The following is a 23,061-nucleotide window of genomic DNA, read 5'->3' as shown; positions in this document are numbered from 1 at the left end:
GCTCCGCCTCCTGCATTTCTGTGCTTGGCTCCACCTCCTGCTCTTGGTTCCGCCTCCTGTGTTCCTGTTCTTGGCTCTAGCTCCTGTGCTTTCACTCTGCATCCGCTCTTGTGGTTTTTCTCTACCTATTCTTAGGTCCTCCTGTCTGAACAGGTTCTTACCTGTTTTACATACCTGCCTGCGGACCGGTCCCTACCGGTTCTTCCAGTGTACCAGTCTTGTCCGCCTGTCCTGCCAGAGAGCCAGCCATACCTGCCTGCCTACCAGAGAGCCAACCGTGCCTGCCTGCCTGCCAGTGTCTCTGTTGTATTCGTCTGTCTGCCTGTGTCCCAGCCGGGCCCGCCTGTCTGCCAGAGTGCAAGCCGTGCTCGCTTGCCTGTCTATCTTCCGTTCCCCAGTGGGATCAGCAGCCACAGCCAGACACCACCCTGGAGTGGTACCTGGTAGCTTCTTATTGCACAAGTCTGACCTCACCATCAGAGGCTCCAGCGAACACCTAGGAAGCTACTTAGTTACACCCCTTCCAGTGTAGTTTGGTCTGCGGTCCAGTGGGGCCACTCCCCCGCACGACCGCGCCAACCAGTCTCGGCGCGTGTGTGGCAGCAGGACAGGGATGAGGGGACAATGCATACCCGGCTTATACACGAGTCAATAAGCTTACCCAGTTTTCCCTGGCAAAAGTAAGTGCCTCGGACTATACTGAGGTCAGCTTATACTCGAATATATACAGTATTCTAATACACAGACGCAAAAACATGCAGATCATGAATGCACAACTGCACAACATATTCTGGGTGCTGAGTGGTTCCGTAACACGGCTCCCCTTTTCAGCGACGCGATCGGCATTCACAGTCTGATCCTTGACGGATTGGTTTGGGGATTGACTAAAGTTTATAGGGTTGGTACAAGTTCCGTTTGTCGACTTAGTCCATCGGTGTTACCGTTTTGTTTGCCGGGTCTGTAGTGGATGGTGAAGTCCAGAGGTTGTAGGGCTAAACTCCACCGCAGCAATCTGGCATTGTCTCCGGAGACCTGATTAAGCCAGACATGGGGATTATGGACCGTTAGGAGGGAAAACTGTTGTCCATACAAATATGGTTGCAACTTTTTGAGTGCACATACTACCGCCAGGCACTCCTTCTCGATGGGCGCATAGCTTACTTCACGGGGCAGTAGTTTCCGACTCAGGTGAGCTACCGGGTGTTCTTGGCCTTCTGGCCCGACTTGGCTCAGTACTGCCCCCAATCCAAACATAGAAGCGTCTGTGTGAACAAGGTGCTGCTGTAATTGGGAAGGAATTTCCTGTAATACCCCGCTGTCCCTAGAAACACCATGACCTGGGTTTTAGTGCGTGGGGTGGGCCATTTGGCTTTGGCCTCAATCTTGGCTGGTTCTGGTCGCTGTTTCTCACTTCCGACCCAATGCCCTAAATACTGAACCTCTGCTTTGCCCACGTGACACTTGTTTGGGTTCAGGGTGATTCCGGCCTTGTGGATCCTGTTCAATACTGTCTCTAGGTGGTTTAGATGCTCTTCCCATGTCGCACTGTAGATGGCGATGTCGTCCAGGTAGGCACAAGCATAGTCCTGGAGACAATCCAGAAGCCGGTCAGCCAGCCTTTGGAAGGTCGCCGGGGCATTCTTCATCCCGAATGGCATAACCCGAAACTGAAATAAGCCGAACGGGGTGACAAATGCCGACTTGGGAATAGCGTCAGGACTAAGGGGAATCTGCCAGTAGCCTTTGCATAGATCGATGGTGGTCAAATACTTTGCCCCCGCCAGCCGGTCTAACAACTCATCCACACGCGGCATGGTATATGCATCCGTCACTGTTTTCTCATTGAGCTTACGATAGTCTACACAAAACCGTGTAGTCCCATCCTTCTTGGGCACTAACACTACGAGGGATGCCCAGGGACTGTCTGACTCTTCAATGACCCCTAAACGCAACATCTCTTGTATCTTTTGTCGCATCCCCTCTCGTACAGACTTGGATGCAGAAGGGGTTTTGTAGCAGGGGGGTCTGATCCTGGGTCTCAACCTTATGTTGTGCCAGGCGAGTGTACCCTGGTCTCCCCGAAAACATCCTCTGTCGCTGCCTCAACAACTCCTCCGCCTTCTGTCTCTCCCGGGGGCCTAGGTCTTCTCCCAAGTGTACCTGGTCCCACGTTTTAGACAGACCTTTCCCCTAAGACATCTGGCAAGGGAAGTCCGGCTAAATCCTCTGCTTCAGGTGCACAGATGGCCACTACCTCTTCAGGGCGCTCCCGGTAGGGCTTCAGCATATTCACGAGGAACATGCGGATAACCCTGGGGTCGTCACAATCGGCGACATTATAGGTTGTGTCGGCTTTTTTCCCCACTACCTAGTAGGGCCCCTGCCATGCAGCTTGGAACTTGTTCTGCTTAGTGGGCTCTAACACCAGGACCTTCTGTCCTATTTCCAAGGTGCGCTCTCTGGCCCTCTGATCGTACCATACGCGCTGGCGCCGCTGGGTCGCCTGCATGTTTTCAAGTACAGCCTGGGTGAGCTCCTGTAGGCGGTCCCGGAATTCCAGCACATAGGGTACAATAGGTACCCCTTCTATGAGGCCCTCCCATTCCCAGTGTTCTAGCACTAAGTCTAGGGGTCCCCTTACCCGTCTCCCGTATACCAGCTCGAACGGGGAGAACCCCGTGGATTCTTGGGGCACCTCCCAATAGGCAAACAGGAGGTGTGACAAGAATTTCTCCCTGTAGGTTCTGCTAAAAGTCCCAATGAGCTGTTTAATGTCCCGTTAAAGCGTTCACACAACCCATTGGCTTACGGGTGTTACTGGGCGCTTCTAATGGACTTCATGCTGCACAGCTTCCACAGTTGATTGGTCACCTCTGCTGTAAACTGGGTACCCTGGTCTGAGATAATCTCCCGGGGAAATCCAACCCGTGAGAAAACCTGGAGCAGGGCGGCCGCCACCGTCTCTGCCAAAATGTTAGGTAACGCAACCGCCTCTGGATACCGTGTGGCATAATCTACCACTGTCAATATATACCTTTTCCCTGACGGACTGGGTTTGGCTAACATCCCTATCACATCGACCGCTACTCGGCTAAATGGTTCCTCCACAATGGGGAGGGGGGCGTAATTTGGCCTTGCATTGATCCCCCCCTCTTGCCAATGCGTTGGCAACTGTCACAGGTCTGGCAGTTCTGACGAACATCATAGGTTACCCCCGGCCAAAAGAAGTTTTGTGTCAGACGATGCCTGGTGCGACTGACGCCGAAGTGCCCGGCCAAGGGTATGTCATGAGAGATTCGCAGTAACTCCTGCCTAAACTTCTTGGGAACTACCAGCTGTCATTTTTTAGTGGGGCTCGTCCCTGTGTGGTGCTGCTCTGTGATCCAGTAGAGGGGTCCCTGCTTCCATACAAACTGTTCCCCTTCCAGTACCCCTCTCCCCTCCTGTGCCTTCCCACGATATCGCTCCAATGAAGTATCCTCAGGTAACTCTCTCTTAAATTCATCTGGGGTGGCCCAAGAAATGTGTCTGGCTATGGGAATACGTGTAGGGCTGGGATGTCTTACCTGGGCCTCCTCTGAGTGTGATTCCGCATCCGCAGCTCGAGCTTGTCTCCGGGTGGTCACAGGATATGTCTCAGTCAGAGGGGCCACAGAGAATGCAGACAACATGGGCCCCAAGTCATTTCCCAGCAAAACGTCTGCAGGCAAATCCTCCATCAAGCCGACCTCAACAAGGCCTTCCCAGACTCACCAGTTCAGGTGAATCCTGGCAGTGGGAAGTCGATGTATAGCTCCCCCTGCTACACGGACTGCCACTGTCCGGTCCGTCTTCTCTTGGTCCCGAACGAGATGAGGCTTCACAAGGGTCAAAGTTGCCCTGGAATCTCTTAATCCCTGCATACGTTCCCCATTAACCCATCCCCTGTCGATGCTGTTGTCGATTATTTGCCTGGGCTGCCTGCACTGGGTCTACTTCATGCAGCACTTCCTCCATCTCTTCCACCCCTTGGTTAGTCATAGCCCCCCATGCCAGGTCAGCTTCGCCTTGGTAGCAGTGTACAGCAGCCCGGCTGAAGGTAGCTGTTCCCGCCTTTGGCCACTGGGTATGCTGAGTCCGGTTGGGACATTGTCTTTGCAGGTGGCCCAGCTGACGGCAGGTGTGGCATCGCGCCCCAGGGGGACTGTGGTAGGCCGGGTTTTTAGCTGGTCCCCCTACGGTGGTTTGGGGCCCTCCAGGTCCATGGGCGGGCCCCTAGTGACCATCTTTGATCCGGATAACTGCGGCCTCCTGGCATCATGATGTTCATCGGCCAGACAAGCGGCTTCCTCAAGAGTCGTTGGCCGCCTGTCCCAAAGCCATTCCTGTGTCTCGGTGGTTAGTCCATTAAAGAATCATTCTAACAAGAAGAGCTGGAGGACGTCTTCCTTAGTGGTTGCTTGGCTCCCTTGTACCCACTGTAGCAGTGACCACCGTAATTTACAGGCCCATTCAGCGTGGGTATTGGTTACGCGTTTTATATGTCCGCGGAACTTTTGGCGGTATGCCTCGTGTCAGCGCATACTGGGCCAAGATCACTTCTTTGATCCGCTCATAGTCCATACAGTCCTCATCAGGTACCGCGCGATGGGCGTCCGCTGCCCGGCCTGTCAGCTTGCTGGCCAGAATCTGAACCCGTTCCTCCGGCTTCACTTGATGAAGGGCACACTGCCGCTCAAAGTCCTGCAGAAAGCCATCAATGTCTTCCTCTGCCTCCCCCAACTGTCGGAAGGCATTATGCTGGATCTTTTTGTGGCTTACTGTTGAAGGTACCTGGTCGAAGGCCAGAGCTCCCCCTGCTCGCTGACTCTCCTCTCTCCGCTCTGCCATCTCCATCTTGGCCAGCTACACTTTGGTCCGCTCTGCCATCTCCATCTTGGCTAGCTTTATCCTGGTCCGCTCGGCCATCTTTTCCTTCAGATCAGTACGCACATCAGCCATCACCTCTCGTATGATCTCTACTGCAGGGTTTGGGCCATAGAACGCCAGTCTGTTCTTTACCTCCCTCTGGAATTCAGTCTCCTCCACGTTCACATTAGGTGGCACTGCACTGTCGTGTTCCATGATGGCTGCTATCAAATCCGCTTTTGTTTTGTTGCTGGCGATCAACCCTCGGGCTTCCACCAGATCTTTTAATGCAGTCCTCTTTAACTTCTGGTAGTTGTTTTCCATTCATTCCTTTTCTCCTGTAGAAGGGGTATCATATCCCGCTGTCTGCCACCAGTGTAATGGGGTCTACCAATCTGGGATACCTCTTTCAGTACCACCCTGTGTTTCCGAAGGTCCTCTCTGCTTTGGCTGGAGTCTGAATGAAGGATGCTGGCTGGAATTCCTTGGTTACATGGGCACATATAAAAGATCACTGCTTCTCCACGTATTTCCAGTCTGACAACACTTTACTCACAGGACACTGAATATATAACACAGATACAGAGGGCAGGCCAATAGAAAAGCAGCAGGCCAGACATACATTACAGTAGCCGCAGGTGGCCGGAGCCTGCCGATATTTACTGTGGGAATTACAAAGGTGGGGGGGGCGGACAAAAGGGGAATATCGTGTCCCCTCTGCCCAGGGGCGCAGCCTGTGGGCTGAAGCATTAGAGACATGCATCTCACATGGAACCTATTATACATACATTTAACTGCACAACATATTCTGGGTGCTCAGTGGTTCTGTAACACGTAACACTAAGTATGTTGGTTTTCTAAGAATCTACTGCACCAACTGGTAAATTGTTTGACGTGGTAATATAATTTATACCAATAACAGTTATTAATCTGGTTTTTCATATTGGACTGCAATTATTTTGAACACTACTGTACTTCGTTATGCTCTTAAAATTATCCACTTGGATCCTGTGATATACTCTTAAGTTACTGTTAAAGGGAATCTGTCACCAAGTTTAATATAAAAAAGCAAGATGTAGGCCAGACTGATTCCCGTGATGGGTCACTTACTGTGTTGCTCGGTGTAGTTTTGATAAATTCACTGTTATCAGAAGGAAATCACTAGAGGACTAGTAAAGGTACCTTCACATTTAGCGACGCTGCAGCGATCCAGACAACGATCCCGATCGCTGCAGCGTCGCTGTTTGGTCGCTGGAGAGCTGTCACACAGACAGCTCTCCAGCGACCAACGATGCCGGTCCCCTGGTAACCAGGGTAAACATCGGGTTACTAAGCGCAGGGCCGCGCTTAGTAACCCGATGTTTACCCTGGTTGCCAGCGTAAACGTAAAAAAAACACTACATACTTACATTCCGGTGTCTGTTCCCCGTCGCTGTGCTTCTCTGCACTGACTGAGCGCCGGCCGGAAAGCACAGCGGTGACGTCACTGCTGTGCTCTGCTTGCCCGTTGGCCGGCGCTCATAAGTGCCACAAACAGTTCATTAGATGACTCCCAAATTCTGCATTCAAACCACTGTACACTCTGAAGAGAGTGAAGTATGGTGGTGCAAGCATCATGATATGGGCATGTTTCTCTTACTATGGTGCTGGATCTATTTAATGCATACCAGGGATCATGGACCAGTTTGCATATATTAACCCCTTAATGGCCGCCAATACGTCTTTTAACTGACCTGAGATATAAGAGAATAGCCTCCCCATACAGGTGACAATCCAGCATCTGTTGGCTGTCAACTATAGCTGACAACTTGCTGCATCAGCCACGATCAGTGTTTGCACCGTTCAAATCTGTTTAACCACTTAGTTGCTGCTGTCAATAGTGGCTACATCATACAAATGGTTAACAGTGTTAGGGCTTCGTCTTTATCCCAATTGGTGCCGTCAGATCATTATTGTTTGGTCCTGATGTTTGCCATAGCAATTCACAACCAAATAGCGGCCTTAGAGTCTGACGTGTGTTGTAACCTGTTCAGAAGTTAGAGGCATTTAAGTGGTAAAAATACACTTTTCATTCCTATCATGCCACTTTGCATTAATTCCTGAAAATCACCTGAAGGATTAATAAACTACCTGACTGCAGTTTTCAATATGTCAGTGGGTGCTGTTTTTAAAATGGCATGACTTTTGGGGGTTTCCCAATGTATGGGACCCCCAAAGGCACTTCAAACATGGATAGGTCCCTAAGAAAATAAATTGTGTAAATTTCCTTGAAAAAATGAAAAATTACTGCTACATTTTTAAACCTTTTAAAATGCTAACAAAATAAAAGAACATTTTACAAATGTATGTGATGTAAAGAAGATACAAGGGAAATGTTATTTATTAATGTTTTGTGTGGTATGACTATCTGCATTAAAGATTATCATTCAAAGTTTGAAAATTGCTAATTTTTTAACATTTTACGCAAATTTCAGATTTTTTATAATTATGCACAACACATACCAACCTAAATGTACCATTATCATAAAGTATAATGTGTCATGAAAGAAACAGTCTCAAAATCACTGGGATTTATTGAACATAAAGTGACACTGGTCAGATTTCAAAAATTTGGCTCAGTCACTAAGAAGGGGTTAAAATACTTGTTGCCTTAGGCCGCCGGCACACTTGCGAGTTTTGCGGACGTATGAGCGCAGAAAATACGTCCGTAAAACTCGCAAAACAAACGTCCCAATTATTCTCTATGCCCCTGCTCCTATCTGCCGTATTTTACTGATCAGTATTATACGGCTTTCTACGGCCGTAGAAAATCGCAGCATGCTGCGTTTGTCACCGTATTGCGCAAATAAAACGCCAATGAAAGCCTATGGAAGCGTGAAAAATACGGATTACACACGGACCAGCAGTGTGACTTGCGAGAAATACGCAGCGCTGTTAGAGAGAAAAGCCGGCAATTCAGTGCGGTGTACAGTAAAATCACACTGACAGCTTACAGTAGAATAGGTAGAATAAATGTGTACACATAGAATAGGTATATATATATATATATATATATATATATATATATATATATATATACAGGTCCTTCTCAAAAAATTAGCATATAGTGTTAAATTTCATTATTTACCATAATGTAATGATTACAATTAAACTTTCATATATTATAGATTCATTATCCACCAACTGAAATTTGTCAGGTCTTTTATTGTTTTAATACTGATGATTTTGGCATACAACTCCTGATAACCCAAAAAACCTGTCTCAATAAATTAGCATATTTCACCCATCCAATCAAATAAAAGTGTTTTTTAATAACAAACAAAAAAACCATCAAATAATAATGTTCAGTTATGCACTCAATACTTGGTCGGGAATCCTTTGGCAGAAATGACTGCTTCAATGCGGCGTGGCATGGAGGCAATCAGCCTGTGACACTGCTGAGATGTTATGGAGGCCCAGGATGCTTCAATAGCGGCCTTAAGCTCATCCAGAGTGTTGGGTCTTGCGTCTCTCAACTTTCTCTTCACAATATCCCACAGATTCTCTATGGGGTTCAGGTCAGGAGAGTTGGCAGGCCAATTGAGCACAGTAATACCATGGTCAGTAAACCATTTACCAGTGGTTTTGGCACTGTGAGCAGGTGCCAGGTCGTGCTGAAAAATGAAATCTTCATCTCCATAAAGCATTTCAGCCGATGGAAGCATGAAGTGCTCCAAAATCTCCTGATAGCTAGCTGCATTGACCCTGCCCTTGATGAAACACAGTGGACCAACACCAGCAGCTGACATGGCACCCCACACCATCACTGACTGTGGGTACTTGACACTGGACTTCAGGCATTTTGGCATTTCCTTCTCCCCAGTCTTCCTCCAGACTCTGGCACCTTGATTTCCGAATGACATGCAAAATTTGCTTTCATCAGAAAAAAGTACTTGGGACCACTTAGCAACAGTCCAGTGCTGCTTCTCTGTAGCCCAGGTCAGGCGCCTCTGCCACTGTTTATGGTTCAAAAGTGGCTTTACCTGGGGAATGCGGCATCTGTAGCCCATTTCCTGCACACGCCTGTGCACGGTGGCTCTGGATGTTTCCACACCAGACTCAGTCCACTGCTTCCTCAGGTTCCCCAAGGTCTGGAATCGGTCCTTCTCCACAATCTTCCTCAGGGTCCGGTCTCCTCTTCTCGTTGTACAGCGTTTTCTGCCACATTGTTTCCTTCCAACAGACTTACCATTGAGGTGCCTTGATACAGCACTCTGGGAACAGCCTATTTGTTGAGAAATTTCTTTCTGGGTCTTACCCTCTTGCTTGAGGGTGTCAATGATGGCCTTCTTGACATCTGTCAGGTCGCTAGTCTTACCCATGATGGGGGTTTTGAGTAATGAACCAGGCAGGGAGTTTATAAAAGCCTCAGGTATCTTTTGCATGTGTTTAGAGTTAATTAGTTGATTCAGAAGATTAGGGTAATAGGTCGTTTAGAGAACCTTTTCTTGATATGCTAATTTATTGAGACAGGTTTTTTGGGTTATCAGGAGTTGTATGCCAAAATCATCAGTATTAAAACAATAAAAGACCTGACAAATTTCAGTTGGTGGATAATGAATCTATAATATATGAAAGTTTAATTGTAATCATTACATTATGGTAAATAATGAAATTTAACACTATATGCTAATTTTTTGAGAAGGACCTGTATATATAATGTCAGACATATATATATATATATATATATATATATATATATATATATATATAATAATTTTTATTTATATAGCGCCAACATATTCCGCAGCGCCTTACAAATTATAGAGGGGACTTGTACAGACAATAGACATTACAGCATAACAGAAATACAGTTCAAAACAGATACCAGGAGGAATGAGGGCCCTGCTCGCAAGCTTACAAACTATGAGGAAAAGGGGAGACACGAGAGGTGGATGGTAACAATTGCTATAGTTATTCAGACCAGCCATAGTGTAAGGCTCGGGTGTTCATGTAAAGCTGCATGAACCAGTTAACTGCATAAGTATGTAGCAGTACAGACACAGAGGGCTATTAACTGCATAAAGTGAATGAGAACATAATGCGAGGAACCTGGTTTTTTTTTTGTTTTTTTTTTTTAAATAGGCCACACAGGGATCGTTAGGTTAATGCATTGAGGCGGTAGGCCAGTCTGATCAAATGAGTTTTTAGGGCACGCTTAAAACTGTGGGGATTAGGGATTAATCGTATTAACCTAGGTAGTGCATTCCAAAGAATCGGCGCAGCACGTGTAAAGTCTTGGAGACGGGAGTGGGAGATTCTGATTATTGAGGATGCTAACCTGAGGTCATTAGCGGAGCGGAGGGCACGGGTAGGGTGGTAGACTGAGACCAGAGAGGAGATGTAGGGTGGTGCTGAGCCATGGAGTGCTTTGTGGATGAGGGTAGTAGTTTTGTACTGGATTCTGGAGTGGATAGGTAGCCAGTGTAATGACTGGCACAAGGTAGAGGCATCGGTGTAACGGTTGGTGAGGAATATGATCCTGGCAGCAGCATTCAGGACAGATTGGAGCGGGGAAAGTTTGGTAAGAGGGAGGCCGATTAGTAGAGAGTTACAATAGTCCAGACGAGAATGAATAAGTGAAACAGTAAGAGTTTTTGCAGAGTCGAAAGTAAGAAAAGGGCGAATTCTAGAAATGTTTTTGAGATGCAGGTAAGAAGAGCGAGCCAGTGATCGGATGTGGGGGGTGAATGAAAGGTCAGAATCAAGGATGACCCCAAGGCAGCGGGCATGTTGCTTTGGAGTAATGGTGGAACCGCACACGGAGATGGCAATGTCAGGCAAAGGTAGGTTAGTAGAGGGAGAGAACACGAGGAGTTCAGTTTTTGACAGGTTTAGTTTCAGATAGAGGGAGGACATAATGTTAGAGACAGCGGTAAGACAATCACTGGTGTTTTCTAATAAGGCAGGCGTGATCTCAGGAGAAGTGTATAATTGGGTGTCATCAGCATAGAGATGGTACTGGAAACCAAATCTACTGATTGTTTGTCCAATAGGGGCAGTATACAACGAAAAGAGGAGGGGGCCTAGGACTGATCCTTGAGGAACCCCAACAGTAAGGGGAAAGTGAGAGGAGGAGGAACCAGCAAAACATACAGTGAAGGATCGGTCAGAGAGATAGGAGGAGAACCAGGAGAGAACGGTGTCCTTGAGGCCGATGGAGCGGAGCATAGTGAGGAGGAGCTGATGATCCACATTATATATATATTAATATTTCATCCAGCGCGATATAGCAGAAAGCCGGTAATTCAATTACCGGCTTTTGCTATCTCCTTCACAAACCCGACATGATATGAGACATGGTTTTGTTTTGCACATTCCACACTACTAATGTTAGTAGTGTGTATGTGCAAAATTTGGCCATTCTAGCTATTAAAATAAAGGGTAAAATGGCGGAAAAAATTGGCGTGGGCTCCCGCGCAATTTTCTTTGCCAGAATAGTAAAGCCAGTGACTGAGGGCAGATATTAATAGCCTGGAGAGAGGGTCCATGGTTATTGGCCCCCCCCTGGCTAAAAACATCTGCCCCCAGCCACCCCAGAAAAGGCACATCTGGAAGATGCGCCTATTCTGGCACTTGGCCACTCTCTTCCCATTCCCGTGTAGCGGTGGGATATGGGGTAATGAAGGGTTAATGCCACCTTGCTATTGTAAGGTGACATTAAGCCAAATTAATAATGGAGAGGCGTCAATTATGACACCTATCCATTATTAATCCAATTGTAGTAAAGGGTTAAAAAAACACACATTATTAAAAATTATTTTAATGAAAAAATCACAAAGGTTGTTGTAATAATTTATTCTTCGCTCAATCCACTCACTGAAGACCCTCGATCTGTAACAAAGTCAAAATAATAAACCAACAATATACATACCTTCCGAAGATCTGTAACGTCCAACGATGTAAATCCATCTGAAGGGGTTAAAATATTTTGCAGCCAGGAGTTCTGCTAATGCAGCGCTACTCCTTGCTGCAAAACCCCGGAGAATGAAGGTAAAGTAGGTCAATGACCTATATTTACCTTCATTTGCGGTGAGGCGCCCTCTGCTGGTTGTCCCTAGATCGTGGGAACTTTCCTAGAAAGCTCCCAGGCTCGAGTTCATATGAGGACAACCAGCAGAGGGCGACCTCTTATGAACTCGAGCCTGGGAGCTTTCCAGGAAAGTTCCCACGATCTAGGGACAACCAGCAGAGGGCGCCTCACCGCAAATGCAGGTAAATATATGTCATTGACCTACTTTACCTTCATTCCCCGGGGTTTTGCAGCCAGGAGCAGCTGCATTAGCAGAACTCCTGGCTGCAAAATATTTTAACCCCTTCAGATGGATTTACATCGTTGGACGTTACAGATCTTCGGAAGGTATGTATATTGTTGGTTTATTATTTTGACTTTGTTACAGATCGAGGGTCTTCAGTGAGTGGATTGAGCGTAGAATAAATTATTACAACAACCTTTGTGTTTTTTTCATTAAAATAATTTTTAATAATGTGTGTGGTTTTTTTTTAACCCTTTACTACAATTGGATTAATAATGGATAGGTGTCATAATTGACGCCTCTGCATTATTAATTTGGCTTAATGTCACCTTACAATAGCAAGGTGGCATTAACCCTTCATTACCCCATATCCCACCGCTACACGGGAATGGGAAGACAGTGGCCAAGTGCCAGAATAGGCGCATCTTCCAGATGTGCTTTTTCTGGGGTGGCTGGGGGCAGATGTTTTTAGCCAGGGGGGGGTCAATAACCATGGACCCTCTCCAGGCTATTAATATCTGCCCTCAGTCACTGGCTTTACTACTCTGGCGGAGAAAATTGTGCGGGAGCCCACGCCAATTTTTTCCGCCATTTAACCCTTTATTTTAATATCTAGAATGGCCAAATTTTGCACATACACACTACTAACATTAGTAGTGTGGAATATGCAAAAAAAATGGGGATATGAGATGGTTTACTGTATGTAAACCATGTCTCATATCATGTCGGGTTTAGGAAGGAGATAGCAAAAGCCGGCAATTGAATTACCGGCTTTAAAGCTATCTAGCGCTGTATGAAGTAATAATATATATACATATATGTGTCTACTGACATATATATATATATATATATATATATATATATAGTATATATGGTTTTTTTTTGTTTTACACATGGATCCCTTGTATAGCCGTATGTCGGTTTTGCAAACCTGCGAGAAAAACACGCAGTACGGATGCCATACGGATTACATACGGAGGATGCCATGCGCAAAAAACGCTGACACACCCTGCCTAAGGAGGAGCTACGAACCACTATTTTGGGGACTTTTCAGCATATTACGGACGTATAATACGTTCCGTATTGTCTTACGCTGTGTGTGACGACGGCCTTACTCTAAAGAGGATATGCCCGCCCTTGAAGTGGATGTTTCAACAAGACAAGGACCCTAAACACACCAGTAAACAAGCAAAATCAACAAAATTGAGGTTATGGTGTGGCCTGCCAAATCCCCAGACTTTAATCTGATAGAACACTTGTGGGGTGACATAAAAAATGCTGTTTCTGAGGCAAAGGCAACAAATACCCCAAAATTGTGGGATGTAGTCAAAGCATCCTGGGTTGGAATATGAGATGACAGGTGCCAGAAGTTGGTTTACCTAGATGTGAAGCAGTTAAAAAAAAAAAACTGCAGGTATACAACTAAATATTAGGTTACTGATTCACAAGAATGCTAAATCATCATAAAAAAGTACATATTGTGGGTTTGTAAAGACAAATGCAGACACTATTTTTTTGAACAACCAAATGTGCATTTTTTCTTTTCTGTAAAGTACAGTAGTTAAAAATTACTCTCAATGTTTTGAATTAGAAAACAGTGTGCAATGTTCCCAATAAATGGAAATAAAAACTAGTATAAAGATTTTGTGGTTAACTCGTTGTTTTGAACACATTGCTATTATTTTGAAAACTACTGTATATCCTTTAGGCTGGTTTCACATTTGCGTTTTTTTGGGTGCGTTTTTGCTGTAAAAAACGCAAAAAAAGCATGGTGAAAAACGCATGTAAACGCGTGCAAACGCTGCATTTTTTTGACGCATGCATTTTTGCATGTGAAAAAAACGCGGCGTTTTGACGCGTTTACATGCGTTTTTTCATGCGTTTGCGTTTTTTAAATGCATGCTGAGAATGACAGCTGCCAATCATCAAAATAAAGTAAAAAACCCACTATAAACAGAAATAGTTAGGGTTAGGGGTAGGGATCATAACCCTACCCCTAACCCTAAGTGATCCTAACCCTAACCCTAAAGGGATTAGGGTTAGGGTTAGGGTTAGGATCCCTTAGGGTTAGGGTTAGGATCCTTTAGGGTTAGGATCCCTTTATCACCTTTATGTTGGGGGGTGGCATATCAGTGTGTTTTCTGGTTTTTTAATATAAAAACGCATGCGTTTTTAACGCAAAAAAAGCATGCACAAAAAAACGCATGAAAACGCATGCGTTTTTTTTTGGTCCAAAAAACGCCTCTCAAAAATACTACAAGTTGCATTTCTGAAAATGAACGCATGCAGTAAAAAAACGCATGCGTTGCAAAACGCGACCAAATGCGTACAAACAAAAACGCATGCATTTTCAATGTTAAATATAGGGAAAAAAAACGCTGCAGACAAAAACGCAAGTGTGAAACCACCCTTAGTCATTGCACATCAAAATATTTTGTCTAGAACTCAAATGCAGCGCAACTTTCAATTAAATCTACACAAAACTGATGCAAGCAATAATGTATTTCAAAAGGACCCACCTAAATTCAAGAAATATTTTTTAAAGCACTCCAGCTTTGTTCAAGATGTTCATTCACCATGGATGGGATTAGAACTTGCACATGGCAGAAATTTAGTGTGGATTCTCCACAAAAAATTTGTGGTGATTTACAGTACAATTCATGTGATAAGGGGGTTTAAACCTTTAACGACCGCCGATACGCCTTTTAACGGCGGCCGCTAAGGGTACTTAAACCACAGCGCCGTTAATTAACGGCGCTGTGGAAAAAGTAAATAGCACCCCCAGAGTCGGATTTTCTCCAGGGTCTTGTCTGCCGGGGGTAGCCGAGACCCCAGAGAACATGATTCGGGGTTTTTTTTACCAACCCCGCATTTGCGATCGCCGGTAATTAACCATTTACCAGCGATCGCAAAAAAAAAACAACCCGCGATTTCCCTTTTAATTTCTCTGTCCTCCGATGTGATCGCACATCAGAGGACAGAGAAATGGGGTCTCCTCGTGGCTCCCCCGGTGCTCCTCGTGGCTCCCGATGGGCGCCGCCATCTTTTTCCGGCAAAAAAATGGCGCCCGCCGGCCGGCACCAGGAGGATCTTTGGGGTCTCGGCTGCCGGGGGTAGCAGAGACCCCAAAGAACATGATCGGGGTCGGTTTTACCAACCCCTGTTTTGCGATCGCCGGTAATTAACTGTTTACCGGCGACCGCAAAAAAAAAAAAGGAAAGTGTAATTCTCTGTCCTCTGATGTGATCGCACATCAGAGGACAGAGAAATAGAGGGATTCGGGGACCCTGCCATACTTACCTGTGTCCCTGGGTCCTCCTGTTGCTCCTCCTGGCCGCCGGCATCTTCATGGCAAAAGAAAATGGCGGGCGCATGCGCTGTGCGCCCGCCATCTGTCGCCATCTGCCGGCCGGCAGGAGAAGAGCAGTTGGGGCTAAAATTAGGGTTAGGGTTGGGGCTAAATTTAGGGTTAGGGTTGGGGCTAAATTTAGGGTTAGGGTTCTTGCACACTTATGTCGGTACGGGGCCGTCGCAATGCGTCGGCCCGACATACCGACGCACGTTGTGAAAATTGTGCACAACGTGAGCAGCGGATGTAGTTTTTGAAAGCATCCGCTGCCCAATCTATGTCCTGGGGAGGAGGGGGCGGAGTTACCGCCACGCATGCGCGGTCAGAAATGGCAGACGCGACGTACAAAAAAAAGTTACATTGAACGTTTTTTTGTGCCGACGGTTCGCCAAAACACAACTGATCCAGTGCACGATGGACGCGACGTGTGGCCATCCGTCGCAATCCGTCGACAATACAAGTCTATGGGCAAAAAACGCATCCTGCGGGCACATTTGCAGGATCCGTTTTTTGTCCAAAACGACGGATTGCGACGGATGCCAAACGCAAGTGTGAAAGTAGCCTTAGGGTTGGGGCTAAATTTAGGGTTAGAGTTGGGATTAGGGTTAGGGTTTGGATTAGGGTTGGTATTAGGGTTAGGGTTGGGATTAGGGTTAGGTTTGGGATTAGGGTTAAGGTTAGGGTTGTGATTAGGGGTGTATTGGGATTAGGGTTAGGTTTGAGGTTAGGGTTGAGATTAGGATTGGGTGTGTTGGATTTAGGGGTTTGAATAGGGTTATGGTTAGGGTTGACATTAGGGTTGTTTTGGGGTAAGGGTTGTGATTATCGTTAGGGTTAGTGATTAGGATTATGGATCGGGTTGGGATTAGGGTAAGGGGTGTGTTGGGGTTAGGGTTGGAGCTAGAATTGGGGGGTTTCCACTGTTTAGGTACATCAGGGGGTCTCCAAACACAACAGCCAATTTTGCGCTCAAAAAGTCAAATGGTGCTCTCTCCCTTCTGAGCTCTGCCGTGCGCCCAAACAGTGGGTTACCCCCACATATGGGGCATCAGCGTACTCGGGATAAATTGTACAACAAATTTGGGGTCCGATTTCTCTTGTTACCCTTGTGAAAATAAAAACTTGGGAGCTAAAAAATCTTTTTTGTGGAAAAAAAATATTTTTTATTTTCACGACTGCATTATAAACTTCTGTGAAGCAGTTGGGCATTCAAAGTTCTCACCACACATCTAGATAAGTTCCATGGGGGGTCTAGTTTCCAAAATGGGGTCACTTGTGGGGGTTTCTACTGTTTAGGCACATCAGGGGCTCTCCAAACGCGACATGGCGTCCGATCTCAATTCCAGCCAATTCTGCATTGAAAAAGTAAAACGGCACTCCTCTTCCAAGCTCTGCGGTGCGCCCGAACAGTGGTTTACCCTCACATATGGGGCATCGACGTATTCAGGAGAAATCGCACAACAACTTTTGTGGTCTAATTTCTCCTGTTACCCTTGTGAAAATAAGAATTTGTGGGCGAAAAAATCATTTTTGTGTAAACAAATTCGATTTTTTTTTTTTCACGGCTCTACGTTATAAACTTCTGTGAAGCTCTTGGGGGTTCAAAGTGCTCACCACACATCTAGATAAGTACATTAAGGGGTCTAGTTTCCAAAATGGTGTCACTTGTGGGGGGTTACCACTGTTTAGGCACATCAGGGGCTCTCTAAACGTGACATGGCTTCCGATCTCAATTCCAGCCAATTCTGCACTGAAAAAGTCAAACGGCGCTCCTTCACTTCCAAGTTCTGCGGTGCGCCCAAAAAGTGGTTTACCCCCACATATGGGGTATTGGCGTATTCAGGAGAAATTGCATAACACAATTTATGGTTACATTTATGTTTTTACACTAGTGAAAATAAAAAAAATGGTTCTGAATTAAAATGTTTGCAAAAAAAAGTTAAAATGTTCATTTTTTCTTTCCACATTGTTTCAGTTCATGTGAAGCACGTAAAGGGTTAATAAACTTCTTGAATGTGGTTTTGAGAACCTTGAGGGGTGTAGTTTTTAGAATGGTGTCACACTTCGTTATTTTCTATCATATAGACCCCTCAAAATGACTTCAAATGTGATGTGGTCCCTAAAAATAAATGGTGTTGTAAAAATGAGAAATTGCTGGTCAACTTTTAACCCTTATAACTCCCTAACAAAAAAAAATTTGTTGCCAAAATTGTGCTGATGTAAAGTAGACATGTGGGAAATGTTATTTATTAACTTTTTCGTGACATATCTCTGATTTAAGGGCATAAAAATACAAAGTTTGAAAATTGCAAAATTTTAAAATTTTTTGCCATATTTCCGTTTTTTTCATAAATAATCGCAAGTAATATTGAAGAAATGTTACCACTAACATGAAGTACAATATGTCACGAAAAAACAATCAGAATCAGTGGGATCCGTTGAAGCGTTCCAGAGTTATAACCTCATAAAGTGAAACTGGTCAGAATTGTAAAAATTGGCTCGGTCATTAAGTACCAAATTAGCTCTGTCACTAAGGGGTTAAAAAATCTCATACACAGAGGAAAAATCAACATGGGGTTAAGGAAATTCTGTGTATTCTACTCTGCATTATGTCAGTTACCACATATTTTTTGTGTTTTTGTCGTTTTGCAGTGCATCAGGCAAAATCTGCTTGTGGCATGTATAGTTTTAGTCATGAGTTTCATTGCAAATCTGCTGCAGGAAGACTAAGGCCTACTTTCACACATCAGGTTTTTTGCATCAGGCCAATCCGGCGAGTTTTTAAAAAAACGGATCCGTATTTTTTCCGCTGGATCCGTTTTTTTTTTCTCATAGAGTTGTATGAGCGCCGGATTGCGCTTGATGTCCTAACTTTTCATCTGTTTTTTTACAGATCCGTCAATTAGTTTTCTGGCGGACGGAGAAAACCACAGGAACGGTTTTTTCTGTTCGGCGGATAACCGCACAGCGACTGATCCGGTAAAAAATGTATGAAACATAAGCTGAAACGACCGAAACCGGCGAACAGATCCAGTTTTACCGAAATAATTCATTTTACCATTCTGAAACATCTCTTACCCCCCTCCCTCTCTCAACCCCCACCCCCCCCCCCCCCACACACACACACACACACACACTCTCTCTCTCCCTTTCCTCCACCCCGGAACAGGAAGTCACTGTGTCCCCGGGTTAAAAATAAAAGAATGGGTCCAGCATAAAAACGGATCCGTCGCGTCAGTTTTTCACTATTTGCGAAGGATCCATTTTTTTTTTTAAATTAGCCGGATTGTGCCTGAAAGAAAAAAACTGATGTGTGAAGTAGCCTAAGCATGCCACGCTGCCATGAAAGGCTGGTTAGGTTCTCAAGATTTACAGCTCTGTTAACACGCATTGCATTTTGGACGCTTTTTTTAATGCAAATTTTCAACTGCATTTCACAATACCAGACAAAGTCTATTAGATTTCAAAAATCTCATGTACACTCCTTGGGTTTTTCTTCTTCACTGTTTTGTCAAAGAGCTGATTTTTTGAAAAATGCAGCACGTCACTTTTTCAGTGTTTTTGCAGCGTTTTTCACCCATTGAAAGCAATGGATGGTGCAAAAAAAAAAAGCTGCAAAAATTGCAGGTATCAGTTTTTGCAGTGTTTTTGGTGCCAAAACCTGATGCAGTTGAATAAGATTTTTTTTTATCCACTAAACTTTATCAGCATGCACAAAAGACAAATGTATCCTGACAAAAAAGCAGTCGCAAAACGCAGCTTAAAATTTGCCTTAAAAAAAGCTGCAAAAACACATTTTAAGATATCCTTAATGTTTTGTAATGCAATGCTTTGTTTACAAATTGTATGAATTTTTTATATTGTTTTTATTTTGTAGTTACTTGGAAGAAGCAGTAATGCATCTTGATCATAGTGACTCTGTGACAAGAGATCATATGGGAAGTATCATCAATCAAGTGCGTCAGAAACTGTTTCAGTTCTTGCAAGTGGAGTCTTATGCCGCTTTACATAAGTCTGCAAGGCGACTGATGATTATGCTTCAGGGGCTAGTCACTTCTATTAGTTAGACTTTTTCCAATGTACATCCTTTCAACAACTGAATTGATTGTAAACAATGTTATTTTTTAATAAACTGTACTTGATTGTACATTGCACGTCATAGAGTGGAGGGAATTTCCTTGTTATTGTAACAAATGAAAGGCTACAAATAATTTTCAGGCTTAATTGTTGAATAGATATTTCTTGGCTCAATTTTAAAATTTTGTTTATTTTTTTCCTTTATTGTAAAATTGCAATACAGCTTATTTAGATACCTTACGTGTTGTAAGATCATGTGAAATATACTGTAAATCTAACAAATTTTCATTTTCGCCCCTGAACATTTTTCAATATAGTTCATCATATGGAGTTAAAATGATGAGTAAAATTGAATCTTCATATAACTCAAATATTCTATGTTAAAAGGAACCGGCCCCCCTCCCCCCCCCCCCCCGAGCCTGTTAAGGTAAAAGAACCACCTTTAGCAGCACTAAGGCTTCATTCTGTGAAGATGGCTCTTATGCTTAGTATCCCTAGGAATGCTGAAAAATCACTTTTATAAATTTCACGCCATACCTCTATTGAGTCAAGGAGGTATGATTTCTCCCTGACTCAAGCGCCTCGCAGCCGTTCATCACCCCACCGGGCGCTGCCTCCTCTCTTTCTTGTGCCGTCACCCCCGTCTGCGGTCTGCAATTATTTCTCTGGCATGCCCTGGAACTTAAAGTAAGGGATGTACTGAGATCCTGCCCTGCAGTGTGTTATGATGTATTCACACTACAGGTTCTAGTAATCTGGCGCTGTGCACAGGCGCGATCTTACATCTCCTATTGTAAGTTCAAGGGCAGCGCACACGGCGCATGCCCGAGAAATAATTGCAGAGCGCAGGTGCTGGTGAAAGCACAAGACAGAGAGGAGGCGGCGCATGGTGGGATGATGGACGGCTGCAAGGCGCTTGAGTCAGGGAGAAATGCTACCTCCCTGACTCAATAGAGGTATGGCGCAAAATTTATAAAAGTGATTATTTCAGCATTCCTAGGGATACTAAACATGAGAGCCACCTTCACAGAATGCAGCCTTAGTGCTGCTGAAGGTGGCTCTTTCACCTTAATAGGCCCTGGGGGGTGACAGGTTCCCTTTAAGAGCTTGACAGTGTAAAGTATTGGCTTTACCATTTAAAACATTTTTTTTGTCTTTTTAAGATTATATTTACTTGAGGCAAGATTTGTAAAGCTACCAAGAAACACGCAAATAAAAAGGTTTAGGAGAGGACTTCAGACCTAAAGCTTTATTGAGAAACCGTTTATTTAAAGGGAATCTTGTCACCCCAAAAATCGTATATGCCCACCGGCATCAGGGGCTTATCTACAGCATTCAGTAATGCTGTAGATAAGCCCCTGATGTAACCTGAAAGGTAAGAAAAACAGGTTAGATTATACTCACCCAGGGGCGGTCTGGGTCCGATGGGCGTCGCGGTCCGGGTCTGGCGCCTCCTAGCTTCATGCGATGACGTCCTCTTCTTGTCTTCCTGCTCCGGCGCAGGTGTACTTTGCCCTATTGATGGCAGAGCATTTCCCGGCGCCTGTGCACTGCAGTACTTTGCTCTGCCCTCAACAGGGCAGACAAAGTACGCTTGCGCCGGAGCCGCGGCAGGAAGACAAGAAGAGTTTTTTAAAAGTTTAAAGATGTTATACTTTTTTTTTGCTTTATTAAAATTTTTTATGTAGCAATTTTTTATTTCCTTAAGCAAACCCTGAAGCCTAACTTAACCCTAAATTTAACCCATTTAATAGTCCATATTCTAATTCTTGCCCTACGCCAAGGCCTAACCCTACTTAGGGTTTGTTGGGTTAGAAAAGTGTAAAAATATAAAAGCTGCTTTTAGTAAAGAATGAAAACATTGTTGAATTCTGCACTTCTTAATTCGAAACTGTTTTCATTCATTACATGCTATTCTTAAGTCATTTCCTTCACTGTTTATGCAAAGAAAAGCAGTCAAGGTGAGCTTGCCATCAACTAATGCTCTCTACGTGAGCAGTGATATGGAAATTTGGGTTGGATAAATCTATCTCTATGTGTGTGCTGCGGCCGTTCCCAATAAGACTGAGTATTTTGAGCGCTCATCAAGAATGGACTGTACACCATTGTGACAGAAAAGCATTCCATCAATACTGATCATTTATTGTACATACATAGTTTTATAATTGCATATAGAAAGGGGTGGTTAGTTAATTAACATATGGTCTAGCTCCTCTGTTATTGGTTATCTAAATATATATGGAATATTGTGATTAATGCACATATGACTGCTGATTAAGCAACTAAATTGAAGTTCTCTGCATCTTGGACAAAGTTGAGACATCTGATCAGCACTTAATACATTTGGCACTATTGATCTGCCATTTCAGCAAGATTCAGCGATATTCTAGACATTAGTTCAGAACATCTGGCCTAACTTCCCGTTTTTTCTTGGAAAACCCCATACAGTTTGTCCGGCTTATATCAGTTTATGTCAGCCATTTTAAGCCATTGATTATAATGTATATAGATATATTTGTGTTTATATGAGTATATATGATTATAGAGGAGTATACATGCAAGTGAGATCTACATGATATACATATTTCTATCACAGGCCCCCTTAGATATCACTTGCCCTAATCCTAGCCTCCTGTCCCAAAGCGCTGCAACTCTTTTGTGCTGCCAGTGAACTGACGCAAGCCTAGCGCCTACGCCCTACACTGTACAGACTTTTCGCAAATGGGCGGTCAGGAGATCTGTCCCTAACGGGGGTTTGTTGCAATCAGTCTCTTAGGCAATAGCATGTGTAATGTATTCTTTATCAGGTAGGTCATCTATTCGGTCAGGCAGGGAATCCACAACATCGTTCTGGCTTGGGTGTCAACTTCTGGTAAGGGAGCGTTCTTGCAATGCGATGCGTGGATCCAAGTGGGTCTTCCCTCCAGCTTCACAGAGGTTGGTGTCATCAGCGGCACTTGGACAGGACCATCAGATCTGGGATCGAGTGGTGTTCTCCTACCAAACTTTTTTCACCAACACCCAGTCTCCTGGCTTCAAGGATTGCGTACCGGACACTGAATCTGGATCTGGCAATGAAGAAAAAAACTCGAGAATGGATATTAACAAGTTTCTTGGTGAGTTCAATTACATAAGCAGACAAAGTATCATATTGCATAATCAGCTGCTGAGGGAAAGAATACCCCTAACCTGGGACTAGACCCAAACAAAATGTCATATGGTGACAGCTTTTCTAGGCCTCTGGAAGTGTGCGTTACACTGAGTAGTGTGATTGGGATTGTCTCCTGCCATGGTTTGTTTGTCTCTTGGGCAATTTTCAACATCCTGTTCTTAAGTGACCCATTCAGTCTTTCCACTTTCTCGCTACTCTGGGGATTGTAGGGAGTGTGTAGGCCTAAGGGTACCGCCACACTATACGATTTACCTACGATCACGACCAGCGATACGACCTGG

The 23,061-nt window shown here is 44.6% G+C and overlaps 1 protein-coding gene across 2 annotated transcripts in view; it reads left to right on the top strand.

Annotated features, from left to right (window-relative positions):
• EDC4 (enhancer of mRNA decapping 4) overlaps positions 1-19,690 on the top strand; it is a 928,397-nt gene extending 908,707 nt beyond the window's left edge. For both annotated transcript variants that reach the window (XM_069740123.1, XM_069740124.1), the window contains one exon: positions 19,409-19,690. In XM_069740123.1, the coding sequence (XP_069596224.1) occupies positions 19,409-19,598 (190 nt within the window). In that variant the 3' untranslated portion in view covers positions 19,599-19,690. The remainder of the gene's footprint in view (positions 1-19,408) is intronic.
• The last annotated feature ends 3,371 nt before the right edge of the window (positions 19,691-23,061 follow it).

The sequence above is a fragment of the Ranitomeya imitator genome, chromosome 9, assembly GCF_032444005.1.
Source record: "Ranitomeya imitator isolate aRanImi1 chromosome 9, aRanImi1.pri, whole genome shotgun sequence".
Taxonomy (NCBI): Eukaryota; Metazoa; Chordata; class Amphibia; order Anura; family Dendrobatidae; genus Ranitomeya; species Ranitomeya imitator.
This window is presented reverse-complemented; position numbering and strand designations above follow the sequence as displayed.